The sequence below is a fragment of the Muntiacus reevesi genome, chromosome 3, assembly GCF_963930625.1.
Source record: "Muntiacus reevesi chromosome 3, mMunRee1.1, whole genome shotgun sequence".
Classification (NCBI taxonomy): Eukaryota; Metazoa; Chordata; class Mammalia; order Artiodactyla; family Cervidae; genus Muntiacus; species Muntiacus reevesi.
In genome coordinates, this window is record NC_089251.1 from 212,771,820 (window position 1) to 212,792,090 (window position 20,271).

Here is a 20,271-nt window from a genome sequence, read left to right on the forward strand (position 1 = left end):
GAAAAAAGAGCTCCAATAAGTGAGAAAATAAGAGAAATATAAAGAGGAGTCAGTATTTTGGTCATCTGATGTGAACAGCTGATTCATTCGAAAAGTCCCTGATGCTGGGAAAGATTGAAGGCAGGAGAAGAGGCATCAGAGGATAAGATGGTTGGATGGCATCACTGATGCAATAGGTATGAACTTGGGCAAACTTTAGGAGATAGTCAGGGACGAGGAGGCCTGGCGTCCATGGGGGTTGCAGAATCATACACAACTGTGTGACTGAACAACAACAGAGATGATGACTTTACTGAATGAATTTGATCCCACAGCTCTGTACAGTGTGGCCCTAATCGCCACCACCATCCCAGCCCTGCACATGGCACCCTGACTTTATAATCTGGCTACAAGTCTGCTTAAAACTGAAACTCTCACTGAATACCAAGGGCTTCCTAGGTGACCCAGTGGCAAAATTATCCACCTGCCAGTGCAGAAGACTCAGGAGATATGGGTTCTTTCACTGGGTCAGGAGGAACCCCTGGAGTAGGAAACCACAATCCACACAAGTATTCTTGCCTAGAAAATTCCATGGAGAGAGGAGCCTGGCATGGTGCCATGGGGTCTCAAAGAGTCGGGTGTGACTGAACAAACAACTGAGTGCCAAAGACATGCCAGCTGGAGTCCTGGGAAAGGTCTTGTGGAAGTGGTGGGATTGACTTGAACTTTGAAGGCAGGTAGAGGTGGATCAGCCAGAAATGACTGTAAAAGAAATATTAAAATGGCAGATGCATACAGAGGAAAAATATCAGGCAAATCCATGTGATGGAGAATCTTCTTCAAGAAGTCCTATTTTTCACACCATTATTTAAGAAGGTGGGTCAACATCTCCCTACACAGACCTGCTCCCTCTTTTCTCATAGCTTGTCAGCGAAGTTAGCGACTTCATTACATGTCGATTACTGGAGCATAAAGAGTAAAACCAGTAAACTAGTACAAGACCAGGAGTTCAAATGTGGATATCAAAGATACATGCAACTAAACAGTTTTTCACTTTCCATCTAACCTTGGGGCTTTATATGGGAGGGAGGGTGAAAGTGTAAACTGCACTTGCTACTGAGAGCTTTAGAAAAATAGGTCCCTCTCGCAGAGAATATCCCATCCATTTGTTCTCAGATCCATGCATGAGCTGTGGCAAAATTACTTTTTTAATTAAGTTCTTCGCCTCCCCCGTTTGTGCAAAGTGCCCTAGCAGGCCTTCTTCTGTCTCATGCGTGTGTGCTCAGTGGCTCTATTGTGTCTGACTCTTTGTGACCCCACGCACTGTAGTCTGCCAAGCTCCTCCATTCATGGGACTATCCCAGCAAGAATATTGGAGTAGGTTGCCATTTCCTACTCCAAGAGATCCTCCCAACCCAGGGATCGAACTCGCGTCTCCTGTGGCTCCCGCATTGGCAGGCAGATTCTTTACTGCTGCGCCACCTGGGAAGCCCACTTCTATCTCATAGGAAAGCCAAAAAGCTTTCTTTAAAGTATCTGATAATACTGAAGAGTTTATAGAACAAGCTTACAAATTCAGTGAAAGCTTAATTTCCATGGTGAAGTTGGATCTGCTAAACCCTCAGCCATCATCAGCTTAGTTTCCTAGTGTCTCTTGGATTTGGGTCATGACTTTTCATCTTTATAGATTTTTCTCTTACCTCAACTATCCTATGAGTTTAGGGGGAGGCAGACTTTTCTCCCTTACAAGTTGTCACCACCTTATTCTAATGCAGGCACTGCTTCTAACCCTTTCATTCTGTTCTTGTCAGCATTCACAGCATAAAATGTGATTCTTCTATTACTTAATTCCTTCCTTTCCTCTCACTCATTTCCACTCCTATTTTCCCATCTCCTTTCATTTCGCCCTCACATATTTTTCACTTTGCAGTTTTCGTTATCATCATATGCTCGACATGAGAGAGCCAAAGCGAACCCACAGTTAAAAATAGTTTCTGACATTATTTGTGATTCCTGAGATGTAGTCTCGCAAATAACCTTTTCTCATCTGATTTCCATCTCACATGCTGACAGTGCTCCAATCTTGGTTTCTGATTATCCCATTACATAGTGCTTTCCCTTACATTTAGAGGAAACTTGCAAGGATTGGTTCTGTTTGGATAGCACTGCCTAGTCATCATTTACAGTTTTATGGAACTGGAAGGGCCAGGAGAGGAAAGACATGAGGCTCAAGTCCTTATTTAAAAGGGAAAGCATTACATAATTATTTTGGTAATAGTTAGAATCACTACTCATCATCATGCTACACTGGAGCCACCTTTGTGATCGAGAGTAACATACCACTTTGCTAAGTTGTATCCGACTCTTTTGCAATGCCTTGGGCTGTAGCCCACCAGGCTCCTCTGTGTACCAGATTTCCCAGGCAAGAATACCGGAGTGAGTTGTCATTTCCTCCTCCAGGGGATCTTCCTGACCCAGGGATTGAACCTGCCTCTCCTACACTGCAGGTTGATTCTTTACTGCTGAGCACTGGGAAATCCCCAACATATTAGTATCATAAGACAGAACAACTGTTTTTCTTACCAAGGAGGAATGCAGTGTTCTCTGTTGAGGACTAATGCGTTTAAAATTCATTCTTAAAAAGGCAAATGCAATTGCCTACACAATGTTATAATACTTCAGGAAAAACTCATCACAAATAAATGTGTAGGAAGTAACCTAACAATTCATTTACTGCATTCATTGTTTTTACTATATAATCTGTATGTATTCATAGTCAGTCATCATGCACAGAGTTTATCATGTGTGTGTGTGTGTCTTGTGTATGTGTGTGTCTGTGTGTTTTAGCTCTGCTATGAAAACATCCTACAAATAGCTAAATTCATATAAAGCCACAATGCCAAGAAGACTGAATGATTGCCTGTTAGCATTGATTGTTTAGGTATAGAAAAAGAAATTTCTAATACAAATAATACCATTTTCCTTATGTATTCTAAGAACCTCTTATATTCAAGAGTAAATTTTCCTTACATATATTTATTTCAATTGACCTCGTAAAGTATGTCTGAGAGTATAGTATACCATGTAACTGAGAGTTGGACATCTAATAGATGCTGTGTGAGATCTTTGGGGGGGTAAAAGATAATGGAATTCCTGTTCTTGATGGGAGATAATGACTGTCCTTTTTTCTCTTCTGCAAAGGCACACTATCATATTCTAGTTGATGGCCTCCATGTGTTTTTTTAGATACATTAGTTTTCAGAGAAGCCAAATATATCTTGCTTTTGGGGAATGCAGTTTGGCTCTTGGAACCAGACTATAGCTCCTAGATTATGTTCAGCAGACTTTACTAAAAGGCAGGCTGTTTTTCCATGACTTGGATAGTTCCACATAATTTTCTTCTCCTTTCCTGTTCTTGACAGGTGCATGAGGCAGTCCCATGTTACAGTGAGTGCAATCAGTATTCCTGGGTTGTAGAGCACTGGTCTCCATGCAAAATCCACAATGAGCTGAGGTCCCTGCGCTGTGGAGGAGGAACGCAATCTAGGAAAATCAGGTGTGTGGCCATGGAGACATTTGGGAAATGTGACAGTGGAATTTACATATTTTTATGAAAACAACAGTGTTGCTGATCCAAGTACAGTCTCAAACCATATCCTCTGGCTTTTGCCCATCTTAAAAAAAAATTATATACTTATTTAGCTGTACCAAGTCTTTGCTGTAACATGAGGGATCTATTTCCCTAACCAAGGATTGAACCCAGGCTCCCCTGCATTGGGAGCATGAAGTCCTAGCCACTGGACCATCAGGGAAGTCCCTGCTCATCTTTAGGTATTCCCAAACCCTCAGGACCCTTGAGCTGCCGTGTATATTGTGGGATTCTATCTGCATGGCAGCCACAATTCTGAACATTTCCTGCAAGTGACTTCAGTGGAAAAACCAACTTCATGGAAAACCATCGCATCCCTCCAGTGATGTATGGCTGTCACTGCTGACAAGTTAGATGATTTGTACTATGATGCCAGGTCACTCTTTTGCTCTATGGTTAGTATAGCTGATGGACATTATCTTAATTTTGGGTGTCAATACATTGAAAAAGTCAATTTAAACCCCCACAATTAGACTTCAGAAAGTAATATGAGGATAACCTATGACCAACCTACAACATATTAAAAAGCAGAGATATTACTTTGCCAACAAAGGTCCATCTAGTCAAAGCTATCATTTTTCCAGTAGTCATGTATGGATGTGAGAATTGGATTATAAAGAAGCTGAGCACAGAATAATTGATGCTTTTGAACTGTGGTGTTAGAGAAGACTCTTGAGAATCCCTTGGACAGCAAGGATATCAAACCAGTAATTCCTAAAGCAAATCAGTTCTGAATATTAAACTCCAAATTTTGGCCACCTGATGTGAAGTGCCAACTCATTGGAAAAGTCCCTGATGCTGGGAAAGATTAAAGGCAGGAAGAGAAGGGGTCAACAGAGGATGAGATGGTTGGATGGCATCAGCAACTTGATGGACATGAGTTTGAGCAAGCTCCAGGAGTTGGTGATGAACAGGGAAACCTGGCATGCTGCTGTCCATGGGGTCGCAAAGAGTCAGACATGACTGAGTGACTGAACTGACTGAACCAGTGGTCCAGTGGTTAGGACTCAGCAATTTCACTGCCAAGGGCACAGTCTTAATCCTTGATCAGGGGACTAAGATCCCACAAGCTGGTTGGTGCAGTCAAAAAAAAAAAAAAAAAAAAGCCTATTTAGAAATTATTTGGGAAGAAAGAAGGATAATTTTATTATCAACTGGGGAAAATAGCAATGAATGTTAGAGAAGAAGTATGAACCAAAATATTAATCGTAAAAAATGATTTGGTATGTAAGCTCAAGAAGAAATCAAGAATAGTATAGTCATCTTTTCAGTTGCATGAGTGTAGTATGTCATTTTGCAATATTTCAGTTCAGTCACTCAGTCGTCTCCGACTCTTTGTGACCCCATGCGTCGCAGCACGCCAGCCTCCCTGTCCATCACCAACTCCCGGAGTTTACTCAAACCCATGCCCATCGAGTCGCTGATGCCATCCAGCCATCTCATCCTCTGTCGTCCCCTTCTCCTCCTGCCCCCAATCCCTCCCAGCATCCGGGTCTTTTCCAATGAGTCAACTCTTCACGCGAGGTGGCCAAAGTATTGGAGTTTCAGCTTCAGCATCAGTCCGTCCAATGAACACGCGGGACTGATCTCCTTTAGGATGGACTAGCTATATTTGGGAAGATTCATTTCAAATTGACACACCATGCCTGAATTGGGTAACTCCCTAATGAGTTATCTTTGAGATTGAAGTCAGTTGCCAGGGCACACCCGACTTCTTTGTGTTGGTTTTACTCAACACCAGTGAACTTAGTTTATTCAGTGATTCAGTATATATCCACCATTTCTGAGACTTGGTCCCATTGTCACAAAGCCACTGGTAGACAGTTGAAAGAAATAGCCACTGGCAAAATTGCAGAGGTGCTCCTCATCACCAACCCAGGCAAAAGGTTCATAAACATATTGTCTTTCTTTCCCATTGTTCACTGCCTTTTCCCCTGGGGGCTAGTTGTGCAGGCTGTCACAGACTTGGGCTTCTACCTCTTTTTCTTCAAAATCTGTCTCTTGTGTCCTGTTTTCTCACGGCTTTGACAAATGACTGACTAGCCTAGCTTATCAGGAAATACGTGTAAATGAGCTGTGGCATCCCTCACTCTCATCCCAGCCTGGCCTCTTAGCAGTATTAAAGCAAAGTCCCAGGAGAGAAAGGAAAGCTTTAAGAGAATAAATTACTACCGGCAGAAATGTGGCAGGTTGATAGAGGAAAAACACACTTGAACAAGAGGGCCTTTAAGCCATACCTCTCTGCTCAAATGGATGGAGCCTGGTATAATAAAAATAGGGCAGCTACCAAATATCATGTGTTATGGGTTGAACAGTGTCTCCCCCGCAAAAAAAAAAAATCTATGTATTGAAGTACTATCCTTCAATACCTGAGAATGTGGCTGTATTTGGAACCCTAACCCTCAACCCAAAAATGGCAAGAGGAGAGATTTTCAAAAAAGAAAATATAATCAGTAGTTTCAATGATTCTGAGAAGTTTACTAAAATAAGAATTGACTATTGAGTTTGGCAAAGGGGAGTCTGTTGATGATATCAGTTTTGTCTGGAATGATGGTAAAAGTGTGATTAAAGTAAGTCCAAGAGGTAATAAGGGAGGAGGGGGATGTGGGGATAGTGAATATAGCCATGCTTTAAAGCAGTTTTGTAATGACTTTGAGTAGAAATGAAAGTGATGACCAAAGGGGGAGATATGGCAAAGACTTTGGACATTTTCATTTGAGAACACCTTCAACTTCAGTCTATGTAAGTCTTTACTTTTTGCTTGTCAGAATCACTGGAAGACTCTTTTCTTAAATCACATTTTAAATAGATAATCCTAGAAACCTGTATTTTGGGAACCCAATGAAAGAAGGTTAATGTGGTAAACAGAATGATAGCTCCCAAAAATATTCACATTCTAACCCTTGAAGTTTGTCAATATGTTATGTTAAATAGGAAAAGCATCTTTGCAGATGTGATTAGGGAAGATTATCCTGGATCCTCTGGATGGGAACAGCTTATTCACAAGTGTCCATAAAAAATGGATGAGGGGATGGAAAAGGAAAAAGCAAGACACAGAGAGATACAAGGCTTTGGGGAGAGAGAAGGGGGTCATGGCCCCAAGGAAAGTGAGTGGCTTCTCGACTGTGAGAGAGGTTAGGAAACGATTCTGCCCTCGAGCCTCCAGGAAGGTATGTAGCTTTGCCAGAGCAGTGAAGTTAGTCTAGTGAGTTCCGTGTTAGATCTACAAAATTGTAAAATAATAAATGTGCATTGTTTAAGTCATGAAGGTAGTTCTCATTTTGTTCACTAAGTTAACTTTCTGTAAACCTTGTTATCAGTATGATGTTCCCATCCTTAGTTGGGCCATGTGTTCTCTAGCCTGTTTTGTGACCCTACACAGATAGTAAACCTTCAGTTACCAGCAGGGACAGGGCTGGGGGCATCGCCTAGCTCTGTGTATTGGGAAAGGGCATCTCCGAGCTTAGGTACTTCTTAAACATAAACATGCTTACAATAAACCCTCCAGGTTTTCTGCCTCACCTTCACTTACATTTCCAAAGGTACTTGATGCCACAGATTCCTGAATTTTTCATGTATTCTGATGTGTAAATGGAATTACTTTCTTTGTTTTCTTTTGAAGGTTTAGTGATCTGTTTTCTTTGTGTGCTAAGACACCACTAGCCCATCTATTTCCCATCGTTGCCTTTGTCCTTTCCCGTGGTTTTTGTCCTTGCAAGATAATGCCTTTCCCTCTCCCCTGTTTTTTTTTTCTTTTTGTAACAAATTCCTTTGCTATTGTTTCTGTGGCATATTGGGAGCAGACAAAGACTAATGCATAGGTCCAACTGGACACCATTGACCAGAAGTATTACCTCTTCTTTTTTCAGCAAAATCATAAAGGAATAAGAGCCAAAGAGTGTGCAGCAAGAAGGAAAGCAATTTTCAGCTTTTAAGTTTGCCCAGGGAAAGGTATTAAAGCCATTTAGTGGTTCCTCCTTCCAGTATTGACTATTACCACAGGAGAAATTAAAGTCTATAGATGACTCTGTACCTTGCCTCCCTACATTAGAAGACATGACTTACATCTCCTCTCTGTTTACCATTTTCTGTTAACCTGCTTTATACAGTATCTATTTTTTTTTTTATTACTTAGCACCTTATAAAGTTTATTTTGCACCAGGTCATAGACTACTGTGCAGTTTTCCTTAATAAAAAAAAATTATATAAAAGAAACTCCTAATGCATAGGATAATTCATTCCAGCATAGCATGATTTGGAAAAGCTGAAAGCTTTTCCAGCAAAAGCTCTCCAGCACAGTCCTCTTAAGTTGCTTGTTCCTTGGCTGTGGCTTTGTATCTGAAGGGAGCAGATCAGCAAATGGCGCCATTTATCTTATCATCATAGTCATCTTCGCCTTTTCTTTGATCATTATCATTAGAAGAAGGAATCTTGTCTTTTTTTTTCAGTTCTGTACCCTAGCACCCAAGTAAGGGCATGGTACAAAGTAAGCCCCTCAAAATATTTAATAAATGAATCATTATTAACAAATCACTTTGTATTCCAACACCAACCAAAAGAGGCTTATATACAGCAAGTCTTTATTACATGTTTTTGAGAAAATAATTTAAACATTAACTTTGAGTTGGGATATAATATAAATGGAGAGAAATGCCCACAGCATAGGATACAGCTCCATGAATTTTCACAATATGAACTCAACTGTGTAACCAACACAGAGGTCAAGACACAAAGTTTTACCAGGACCACGTAAGCCCCTGTCGGTCGATAACCATTCCCACAGGGGTAACTGCTCTTCTGGCTTCTGACACCATAGATGAGGCTTGCCTATTAAGTGTCTATGAAGGGGACTGTGCAGTCTGTACTCTTTTTGCATCCAGCTTCTTTTGTTCAACATTGTGGTTGTGAGCTCCACTCATGCTCTTTCGTGCAACAATAGTTAATGAATTCCTATTACTTAATAGCACTTAATTCAATGAGTTTATCACAGTATAATTGTCTGTTTTACTGTGGCTGAATAGCTATTGTAGATATACTACTATTAATTCACTTTGGCTAATTATAAATACTAATGCCATAAACATTTCCAGGCAGGTTTTTTGTTTGTTGGTTTGTTTGTTTTTTGTGGTGGAGGGAGATCCACATTTGTCTTCTGTATATAAAGAGAAGTGACACTGTTGGGTTACATTGTGTTTATATATTTAGTTTTAATAGACATACTACCAATTAGTTTGCCAAAGAGTTTATGCTCCAGCCAGCAGAGTGAGAAGAGTTACAGTTGCTCCATATTTTTGCCAATCCTTGCTATTTTCCATGTTTTTGATATAAGCCATTCTGGCAGATATATAGCAGTATAACACTTTGGTTTTAATTTGATTAAATCAGCATCATGATTATTTATCCCATCCTCATCAGCATTTATCTTGAAGCAACAATAATACGTGCATCAGTAACACATGCTCAACTGCTGCATGAAAATGCTTGTATGTTGCCCTTTGATTTATTATATGAAAATTCCTTACTGAAATGCAGAAAATACCTAAAAGAAAAATATGTTCAATTGTTTTTTCAGTACTTTCCCATGACCTTAAATATATTGAACAGAAACTAGGGAACCTTAGATGCTCTGAGCTAGAAGTCCAGGAAATATCTGAGTCATAGGAACAATGCAAGGTCTAGTTATTACAAAGTGATGGATTTATTCAGAGGAGAGCGTTCAAGATTTGTTACACTGAAAAGACGTAAGTAAATATATTGTAAATCTCTTTAGATGGAGGGTTCTTCAAAGATGAGTATTGCCTCTAGTCTTTTTCTGCTCTGCTGAATAAATGGCTCTGCCCTGAGTTACTACTCAATAAAGCCTGGTTGGGCTTCCCTTGTGGCTCAGCTGGTAAAGAATCCGCCTACAATGTGGGAGACCTGGGTTCTAATCCCTGGGTTGGGAAGACCCCCTGGAGAAGGGAAAAGCTACTCACTCCAGTATTTCAGCCTGGAGAATTCCATGGATTGTGTAGTCCATGGGATCGCAAAGAATTGGACCCAACTGAGCGACTTTCACTTACTCACTCAAAGCCTGACTGACTGAACGGGTTTTTTTGTTTTTTGGGTTTTTTTTGCCCTGGTTTCTCTATCAATCTTATTTTATGTTTAATTATCTTTGAGGGGTAAGTAATTAGGGTATATCATAACTGTTTTAAATTTACTCCTCACTGTTTTAAGTGTTCAAGCTATCTTATGATCTTGCATTATAGGTGCATGAATGCTGCTGATGGTGAAGGGGGAGCTGTGGATAACAGCCTGTGCAACCAGGATGAGATTCCCCCAGAAACCCAGCCCTGCTCTCTTCTGTGTCCCAGCGAATGTGTCATGTCTGAGTGGGGACCTTGGAGCACATGCCCACGGGTAAGTTCGCTTCCCTCGTCGTTGTTCTAATCCTCCAGGACTGCCGTCACCTTTGTTCTCTGCGCTTTCACAGTGCAGCTCTCCAAAGCATCCTTCTTGTCACATGGGAAAATAATTTTGCCTAAGAAAGAAAGAAACAAACAAAAAAAAAAGAATTCAACAAGTGAGACAGAGCAATTTAAAATGCTAATGCTTCTTTTAAGGCCTTTATCCTGGGGGTATGAGCAAGGAAAAAGAACCTAAAATGGTCACACTAGGATTCAAATGTATGCCCACCGTTAAAGGGGCTTCTTTGGTACCAAAATCATCCTCATTATAATGTGTTGGTTCTGCTGCATTTTTCCCTGGCAGAATCAGTATGTCTTAGTACTGATTACTCACTGTGTTATTTAGCTTCTGTTAGTGATGAGTGATGATCTGTTTTGCCTCCTACTGTTTTCCCAAAGATAATGTGTTCTTTCACCCTGTTCTTCTTCTTCCAAACCTGACAAAAAGTCCTTTTTTGAAAGTCTAAAACATTTGCCTTTTCCCTCTTTAAAAAAAAAAAAAAAAAAATTGGAAGTGTAACCAGAGTATAGCAAAATAAATATTCTTTAAGTAGCACAGTTCAATTTAATATTCTTAGAAGATAAAGTTGGATATTTTAGACATGTTTCTGCTTAAAAAGTCAAAAGAGAAAATGAGGATAAGGAGCATATTATATGGCTCCAAATGTTGGGAAGGAAAGAATCAGGACACTTTGATTTCAGTGGTGATACTGATTTGTGAAAAGATTGTAGAAAATTTTTGTATGAAAATGGAAAATACATTTTTAATTTTATTGAAATATATTTGATTTAGAATGCTGCATTAATTTCTTCTGTACTCAAGAGTGACTCAGTTATGCATATTTGTATCTTTGCCATAATCTTTTCCATTATGGTTTACCACAGAATATTGAATATAGCTTCCTGTACTATACAGTAGGCCTTGTTGTTTATGCACCCTATATATAATAGTTTGCCTCTCCTAATCTCAAACTCACATTCTTTCCCTCCTCTCCCCGACATGACAACCACAAGTCTGTTCTCTGTATCTGAGTCTGTTTATCTTTCATAGATACGTTGATTAGTATTGTATTTTAGATTCCACATATAAATGATATTATATGGCATTTGTCTTTCTGACTTACCTCATTTGGTATGATAATCTCTAGGTCCATCTGTGTTGATGCAAGTGGCATTGTTTCACTCCTTTTGATGACTGAGTAATATTCCATTGTATATATGTACCACATTTTCTTTATCCATTCATCTGTCTATGCACATTTATGTTGTTTCCACGCCTTGGATACTGTAAATAGTGCTGCTGTGAACACGGAGATGCATGCATCTTTTTGAATTATAGTTTTTTTCTGGATATATGCCCAGGAGTAAGATTGTTGGATCATATGGCAACTGTATGTTTGGTGTTTTGTTTTTTTGAGAAACCTCCATCCTTGTTTCCATAGTGGCTGCACCAACTTATATTCCCACAGTGTAAAATGGTCGTATTTTCTCCACACCGTCTCCAGCACTTGTTACTTGTAGAGTTTTTAGTAAAGGCCATTCTTATTGGTGTGAGGTGGTACCTCATTGCAGTTTGATTCACATTTCTGTAATAATTATTGATGTTGAGAATCTTTTGATATGCCTATTAGCCACCTGTATGTCTTCTTTGGAGAAATATCTATACTGCCATATTTTGATTGGGTTGTTTGTTTCTTTGTTGTTGAATTACATGAACTGCTTATGTATTTTGGAAATTAAGCCTTTGTCAGTCACATAATTTGCAAATATTTTCTACCATTTCATAAGATGTCTTTTCATTTTATTTATGCTGTCCTTTGCTACTCAAAAGCTTTTAGGTTTCACTAGGTCCCATTTGTTTATTTTTGGTTTTGTTTCTATTGCCTTGGGAAACTGAACTAAAAAATGTTGGTGCAATTTATATAAAAAATGTTTTGCCTGGAAAATACTTTTGAAATCAGTTAATATCCTATATTTTCAGTTTTTGACTTATTCCTTATTAATTATTAGAATTTTATCTTTGATATTTCTATAATTCTTTTCATGAAAGACTTTGTCCCTGTTCTTTTGTGTTTAGTCGCTTAGTTGTGTCCAACTCTTTGCAACCTATGAACAGCTTGCCAGACTCCTCTGTCCATTGGGATTTTTCAAATGAGAATACTGAAGTGGCTTGCCAGTTTCACCTCCAGGAGATCTTCCCAACCCAGGGATTGAACCCGTATCTCCTGAGTCTCCTTTATTGTTGGTGATTTCTTTACCTGCTGAGTCATAGGAAATCCCTTTGTTCTTTGGGGTAGGTTCATACAATGTTAAGATATAGAGGCACCAATAAAGGGTAACTTGTAGGAATGGAACGGCCTACTAAGTCATATATTTTGTGTGTAATTTGAATATAATAAAAATTAACATTTCATGAACACTTACTTTGTGCAAGGCACAAGTAAGAATGCTTCCCTTTAGCCTTTGCAATAATCCAACTTAAGTACATACTGTTATCAGTCCCATTGTATAGCTGAAGGAACTGATTCTCAGCAAGGTTCTTAAAGTAGCTTGCATAAGGTTTCACATTTCATAAGTGATGGAGCAGTTAATGAGTCATCTGATGGAGCCAGTGCCTTTGATCTCACATTCTCAGCTCACTTACCTTAGAAGAATTAAGGTGGAGTTAGACTCAGCACTTGTTTCTTTAAGATGCAACAGTTGTTTTAAGAACACAGCTAGTTGCTTGAGCTATCTGTATGATTATTCCATGACTGAGGACATTAATTCACACTTTAGAAAGTGTGGCAGCATATATTCTTTATTAATCAACTTGCAGAATTAGCAACCTGAAGAAGTTTAATTGTAGAGGTAGGGTTATCTTCCTTTGAATTTTGCAATAAGGAGTTCATGATCTGAGCCACAGTCAGTTCCTGGTCTTGTTTTGCTGACTGTATAGAGCTTCTCTATCTACATCTGCAAAGAATATAACCTGATATAATCTGATTTCAGTATTGACCATCCAGTGATGTCCCTGTGTAGAGCTGTGTCTTGTGTCCTTTGAAGAGGATGTTTGCTATGATCAGTGCATTCTCTTGGCAAATCTCCGTTAACCTTTGTCCTGTTTCATCTTGTACTCCAAAGTCAAACTTGTCTGTTACTTCAGGTATCTCTTGACTCCCTACTTTTGCATTCCAATCCCCTATGATGAAAAAGACATCATTTTTTGGTGTTATTTCTAGAAGGCCTTGTAGGTCTTCATAGAATTGTTCAACTTCAGCTTCATGCTCAAAATTCTCCAAGCTAGGCTTCAACAGTACCTGAACTGAGAACTTCCAGATGTGCAAGGTTGTTTTAGAAATGGCAAAGGAACTAGAAATCAAATTTCCAACATCTGTTGGATTATAGAAAAAACAAGAGAATTCCAGAAAAACACCTAATTATGCTTCACTGACTACACTAAAGCCTTTGACTGTGTGGGTCACAACAAACTGGAAAATTCTTAGAGGTGGGAATACCAGACCACCTGATCTGCCTCCTGAGAAACCTGTATGCAGGTTAATAAGCAACAGTTAGAACTGGACATGGAATAACAGACTGGTTCAAAACTGGGAAAGGAGTATGTAGAGGCTGTATATTGTCACCCTGCTTATTTAACTTATATGCAAAGTTCAGTTCAATTCAGTCGCTCAGTCGTGTCCAACTCTTTGCGACCCGATGAATCGCAGCATGCCAGGCCTCCCTGTCCATCACCAACTCCTGGAGTCCACCCAAACCCATGTCCATTGAGTCAGTGATGCCATCCAACCATCTCATTCTCTGTCGTCCCCTTCTCCTCCTGCCCTCAATCTTTCCCAGCAACAGGGTCTTTTCCAATGAGTCACTCTTCGCATCAGGTGGCCAAAGTATTGGAGTTTCAGCTTCAACATCAGTCCTTCCAATGAACACCCAGGACTGATCTCCTTCAGGATGGACTGATTGGATCTCCTTGCAGTCCAAGGGACTCTCAAGAGTCTTTTCCAACACCACAATTCAAAAGCATCAATTCTTCGGTGCTCAGCTTTCTTTATAGTCCAACTCTCACATCCATACATGACCACTGGGAAAACCATAGCCTTGACTAGATGGACCTTTGTTGACAATGTCTCTGCTTTTTAATATGCTGTCTAGGTTGGTCATAACTTTCCTTCCAAGGAGAAAGTGTCTTTTAATTTCATGGCTACAATCACCATCTGCAGTGATTTTGAAGCCCAGAAAAATAACGTCAGCCACTGTTTCCACTGTTTCCCCATCTATTTGCCATGAAGTGATGGGACTAGATGCCATGATCTTAGTTTTCTGAATGTTGAGCTTTAAGCCAAGTTTTTCACTCTCCTCTTTCACTCTCATCAAGAGGCTCTTTAGTTATTCTTCACTTTCTGCCATAAAGCTGGTGTCATCTGCATACCTGAGGTTATTGATATTTCTCCTGACAAGCAAAATACTGGGCTGGGTAAAGCACAAGCCACAATCATAAATGCTTGTAGAATTATCAATGACCTCAGCTATGCAGATGACACCACCCTTATGGCAGAAAGTGAGGAGGAACTAAACAGCCTTTTGAAGAAGGTAAAAGAGAGATAAAAGCTGATTTAAAACTCAGCATTCAAAAAACTAAGATCATGTTATCCAGTCTCATCACTAAATGGCAATAGATGGGGAAACAATGGAAATGGTGACAGACTATTTACTTGGGCTCCAAAATCACTGCAGATGGTGACTGCAGTCATGAAATTAAAAGACATTTGCTCCTTGGAAGAAAAGCTATGACAAACCTAGACGGCATATTAAAAAGCAGAGATATTACTTCAGTGACAAAGGTCTGTCTAGTCAAAGCAATGTTTTTTCCAGTAGTCATGTATGGATGTGAGAGTTGGACCCATAAAGAAGGCTGATCACTGGAGAACTGATCCTTTTGAACTGTGGTGCAGTAGAAGACTCTTAAGAGTCCCTTAGCCTGAAAGGAGATCAATCAAGTCAATCTTAAAAGAAATAGCTTTGAGTATTCTTTGGAAAGATTAATGTTGAAGCTGAAACTCCAGTACTTTGGCCACCTAATATGAAGAGCCAATTCGTTAGGAAAGACCCTGATGCTGGGAAAGATTGAAGGCAGGAGGAGAAAGGGGCAACAGAGGACAAGATGGTTGGATGGCATAACTGACTTGATGGACATGAGATTGAGCAAGTTCCCAGAGAGGGTGAAGGACAGGGAAGCATTGCATGCTGCAGTCCATGGGATCTCAAAGAGTAGGACATGACTGAGTGAGTGAACAACAATGATAACTATCTCCCTCACTTTTTTTTTTCTAGTTTGCTCACAGAAAACTCCATTAAGCTATGATCACTTGGCCATGAAAACATTGCCCCTTTAAGTCAATGTATCTTGCCACTGACTGAGCTGAAGTGCTTGTCTCAGGAGCATGTTATGATGGCCTGGCATTCTGCGTTTCCTTCTTCAAGTTTCATGGTGGCAATTTTCTTTAAGGTTTGCTTCTCTAAACATAATCACTCTATTTTTGGAGTGTTTGGAAACTGGAGCTGGAGAAGATAGTTTAACTTCCTTTCATGTGTCTGGAAGATAACACAGACATTTATTCTCCTGTCAGCATGAAGTGAGGGAGTTGTTTCTTCAAGTGTTTATATTCCTTCTAAGTTACATATTAATAATATATCTGACAACAACAACAATACTGTCATTGAGCCCACTTTATGTAACTGACACTGTGCTGGAGTTTCCTAACTGCACTTTGCTATGATGTCAAAACACTTACCCACGGTCACTCAGGTCTATCCAACCACAATGGCCTCATCCTTTCTCCGATGCACACTGCTCTCAAGTGTAAATAAAGACATTAAAATGGAAAAGAAAGGTAATCAGGGCTCATGCCTGATTATTTTCCCTATCTTCAAATATGTTGCATCATTTTAATAAATTGCAGCATCTTAGCATAATGCCCCAACATCATGGGTACTTTAAGTGGTGCTCAGTGGTGATCATCATCATGATTATACAAAGTTAGTGAGCTGAATCTGTGTGCCTGAAGTTTAACGAGCACTTCAATGAACATTTTCTGAGCAAAACGGAAACAATTATTGTAAATTGTTCTGTGTACTGTGTGCTGATTCTAAATATTGGTCATTATTTGCCAAGTTCTCCTTTGACAGTCTGCAGTGTGACATATGTTATTGAAACCAATTCACTGTGTTATTTTTTTCTTATTCTTTTTTTCCCCCTAGGTCAGTCCTTTAAAGACAAACACATAAACATACAAACAGAAAATAATTGTTTTTAAGAGCCAGAATATTTTTTGAGACAAATACACATTTATCTTATATATCCACAAAATCTGAAATTCATATTTTGATTTAGTTATAAGAAAGTTATTTAATGTGAAATAAGCTTAATATTTTAAAATATAGTTAAGTAAATCAATTTGGCAGTTAAAGAAAGAAACTTAGCAAAACCAGTTAACTAATCAAAACTATTTCTTGAATCCCTGTATTTGTCTTACATTCTGAGGTCAAGCATTTATTTCCAGACTATCAGTGCATCGAGGAGTTTACAGTTCTCAGTATCTTTTGTAAATACATACTGTTTAGGTGTAGCAAAGGATTCAATAACTACTAGCAGTCTGTTTATTAGTTCACACAGTGTTCACTAATAAGATGGTAGGCACCATATAGAATAATTAACAATATACTTTCTAACTTCTGGGTCAATGATTTTTAATCCAGCTCCTCTGTCCCAGTCCTGAAATTGAGTCAGTCTGTCTGGGGTGTTTCCCGTGAGTTTCCAAGCCTAATAACTCTCCAGATAATACTGGTTCTGCCATTCTAGGGACATGCTTTAAGTCACAAGGCTCTTAGTCATTGCTTCAAATCATGTCTTTGTCAATCTCATTTTAATTACATTTTTTTCTTAATCCTACTTATTTATTTGAGGGGAAATGGCCTTTAAAAATTTACTTCTATGTTTATTGAGATATGGACATACAGCACTCAGTAGTTTAAGGTGTACAGCTTCATGCTTTGACTTTTTTATTAATTACAAATTAATATGTAATTTGACAGAATGTCACACATTATGAATTGATTACCGCAGAAAAATTAATGAACCTACATCAACTCCTAGAGACACAGGGTTAGATAAATGGAAGAAGTTTCATCTTTTGGTGAGAACTCAGGATTTACTCTCTTAACAACTTTCATATGTAGCACACAGCAGTGTTAATCACATGTATCATGTTGCACATCATATCCCTAGTCCTTATTTATCTTTTAACTGGAAGTTTGTACCTTTTGATTGCCTTCCTCCAGTTCCTCCTCTCCGCACCCCTGCTTCTGGTAATCACAAATCTGATCTCTTTTGCTATGAGTTTGTTTTTGAAATATAATTGACCTACAACACCTTGTTAGTTCCTGTCACACAGCATGGTTTGTTAAGAACTGAATTGTGTGCCAAGTATAACAAAGAGGACATAAGATGGAAGCATTAAAAATTGTAATGGGGCCATTTTAACTGTCCTGGGAAATAATGGGGATAAAAAAGGATCAAGCAAAAACAAACACAATTCAAGACAGAATTTGAAGAAAATGGAAAACTGTCTGTTTATCTTCTTTTCTTGTTTTTTCTTGTTCCCATAAGACACACACATATACACACACACTAATCAATATATATATATGTAATTTAGTTTTTTATTCCATTGTGCTCACTTCTGTAGAATGCCTTAATGTGAAAGGAATCTTGTAGAATTATATATGTAAATTTTGTTGAAACACTGTTCACTCTTTAAAGATATGTGTTTATAAAAACACATGTGCATGTATATGCATCTATGTATATATACATATTTATATTTTATATATATATAGTTTGTTGTTTATTGCACAATATTCCTCTCTCATCTAATATTTTTTCTAGTGTTTATCCTTCTCCTTCATACTTCAAAATTATGCTCATGAATATTCATAAAATCTCCAGGAGAGGTTTACAAATTTCTGAATTCAGAAACTACTCCATCCCTGACACATCTGAAGGACTACATGGTTCTGTTTATTTACGATGCTAACCCTTACAGGAAATTTCCAATGAGTAATAAAGATTTTATATTTATGAGTCTCCCTGGAGGCTTGACAAAGAAATTTCTTAAACAATTATATAGATAAGAAAAAACAAGGAGGGTCTTGGAGATTAATTTCCAAACTGCTGTAAACTTTACAGGCGCAAGCCTTCAGAAACTCTCCCCAGAATGATGACTCAAGTTTTAGCAAACCCATTTGAACTTTAATTGATTCACTCCCAGCTGACTGCATCAAAGTCAGGCTAGTACCATCGCTGGGCATCCTCTCACACTGTGAGAACTGGAGACTCATTAAACAGTGGTGTGAATGCAACCTCATGATCAGTGACTCAGATCTTTGCATTATCACCAGAACAACCTCTGGAGAAAAATCGCAAAGGGAAATTTTGCAAAGAAACTATGGAGGGCTTAAGTGTCATCAAATCTAAATTCTATCATAGTCTTAGTGTACTTCAAAAATACATCTTTTTCCTATACTTTGCTTTTCTCTCTAATTCTTTATGTATGTGGCATACACTAGTGAAACCAATGCAGATATATGTAGGCACATAAAGACTACCATTAACCCTGCAGGTAAAGACAGAAGATACTGCTTTAAAAGAGAAAGAGAAATGCATGCTGGTTTTCTGATAAGTGCTCCAAAATTAAGCATTTGAGGTTAAGAAAAATACCTCCCCCCACCCCCCTCCCAACCCCCACCCATGGTGCTCATGTGTTATTTTTGGTAAGGGCTGTCAACAGCCACATTCAGTTACTGATGACTCAGCATTTTTAGCACCTTAGCATTGCCTCGGGGAAGCAATTTACCCCAATATTTATGACTAGTCTTCATCTCCAAATGCTTCACAACCTCTCCTCACAGTCTGTAACATGCACATGACAACCTGTATTTGTCTCTGGAGGACGTGTCTAATGGTCACAACCCTCAAGCTGTCTGATGCTTTTCTTTGACTCAGAACTAAAAGCCGGAGGAGAAAGATGATAGTTTTCTATGTTCTGATTGCAAATTCTGGTTGCTTCTGTTACACTGATGTTGGCACTTATCAGAAGCCAACAACTCATTACTCAGGGACTTGTGGAGAATATTACCCCTGTGAGCAGTGAGCTTTCATAAAACTCAGAACTATTCTTATTTCCTCAATCAAATTAGGTCCTACAAAAATAGGTGTCTCATTTCACGCAGGTTAGCAGCAAATGACAGTCCTATAAAAGCAGTCTTTGAGCTGCTTCAGTTTTTAAAATTTAATATGTTTGTTATCACTTTTTATACAGTACAATTTCTTTGACTATCACTATTACCTATTTAAAGTACAAAATAAGGTTTCCATTGCTCTCAATCTCTCTCTTCTCTCTCAACTCTCTCTCTCCATTTCTTTCTACCTATCTTTCTCTATAATTTATAAAATTATATAATAAGCCCCCTAAATTAATCGCTCAACTTCAATATTGATCACCCAATTTCAGTATTGATCACCAAGCTTCAGTAATTATCTACATGACAGTTTTACTCATTTCCTCTTCCCTAGTTCTTATCCCTTCTCTTATAAGTAAGTAACTTTAAAGTATATCCCACACTTAATCTCATTTCATCTCTAAATATTTTTATATATCTTCCTGAGAAATATGACTAATTACAACAAAAGCAGAAAGCCACAGTATTTTTTATACTTTGTAGGGGATGGTTTTCAAAAATTTTAAAACATGATTCTCATACAAAGTGTCAAAAATTAATTAACTCATTAATAATTAAAGCAGCATGATTATAAGTTTCAGGGACTGGAGAGGACAGAAAACTATTAGCAAGGTTAGAATAGCAAATGTTTTATTTGGATTAGACTGCATTTATGCTCCCACTGTAAACAACTAAAGAGCGATTGGCTCATATGTAGCATGCAACCATGATCCTTAGAAAAGAAAGCCAAATGATGTGAGTCTTAGAATCACCATGGCTTTCTGGGTAAAGAAATTGTCTGGATGGTGATGCCAGGGATGCGATGCCTACAAGATCATGGTGAGGAGGCAGAGACCAAAAGTCAGAGAGATGGAGAAGGCTGAAATTTGAAGAGTAAAATACTGAAGAAGGTGTGTGTGT

The 20,271-nt window shown here is 38.7% G+C and overlaps 1 protein-coding gene across 1 annotated transcript in view; it reads left to right on the forward strand.

The window, feature by feature from the left end:
- The window catches only part of THSD7B (thrombospondin type 1 domain containing 7B), an 828,580-nt gene that overhangs the window by 706,552 nt on the left and 101,757 nt on the right, over positions 1-20,271 (forward strand). Inside the window, exons 15-16 of the mRNA XM_065927840.1 lie at positions 3,402-3,535; positions 9,880-10,030. Coding sequence (XP_065783912.1) covers positions 3,402-3,535; positions 9,880-10,030 — 285 coding nt within the window. The remainder of the gene's footprint in view (positions 1-3,401; positions 3,536-9,879; positions 10,031-20,271) is intronic.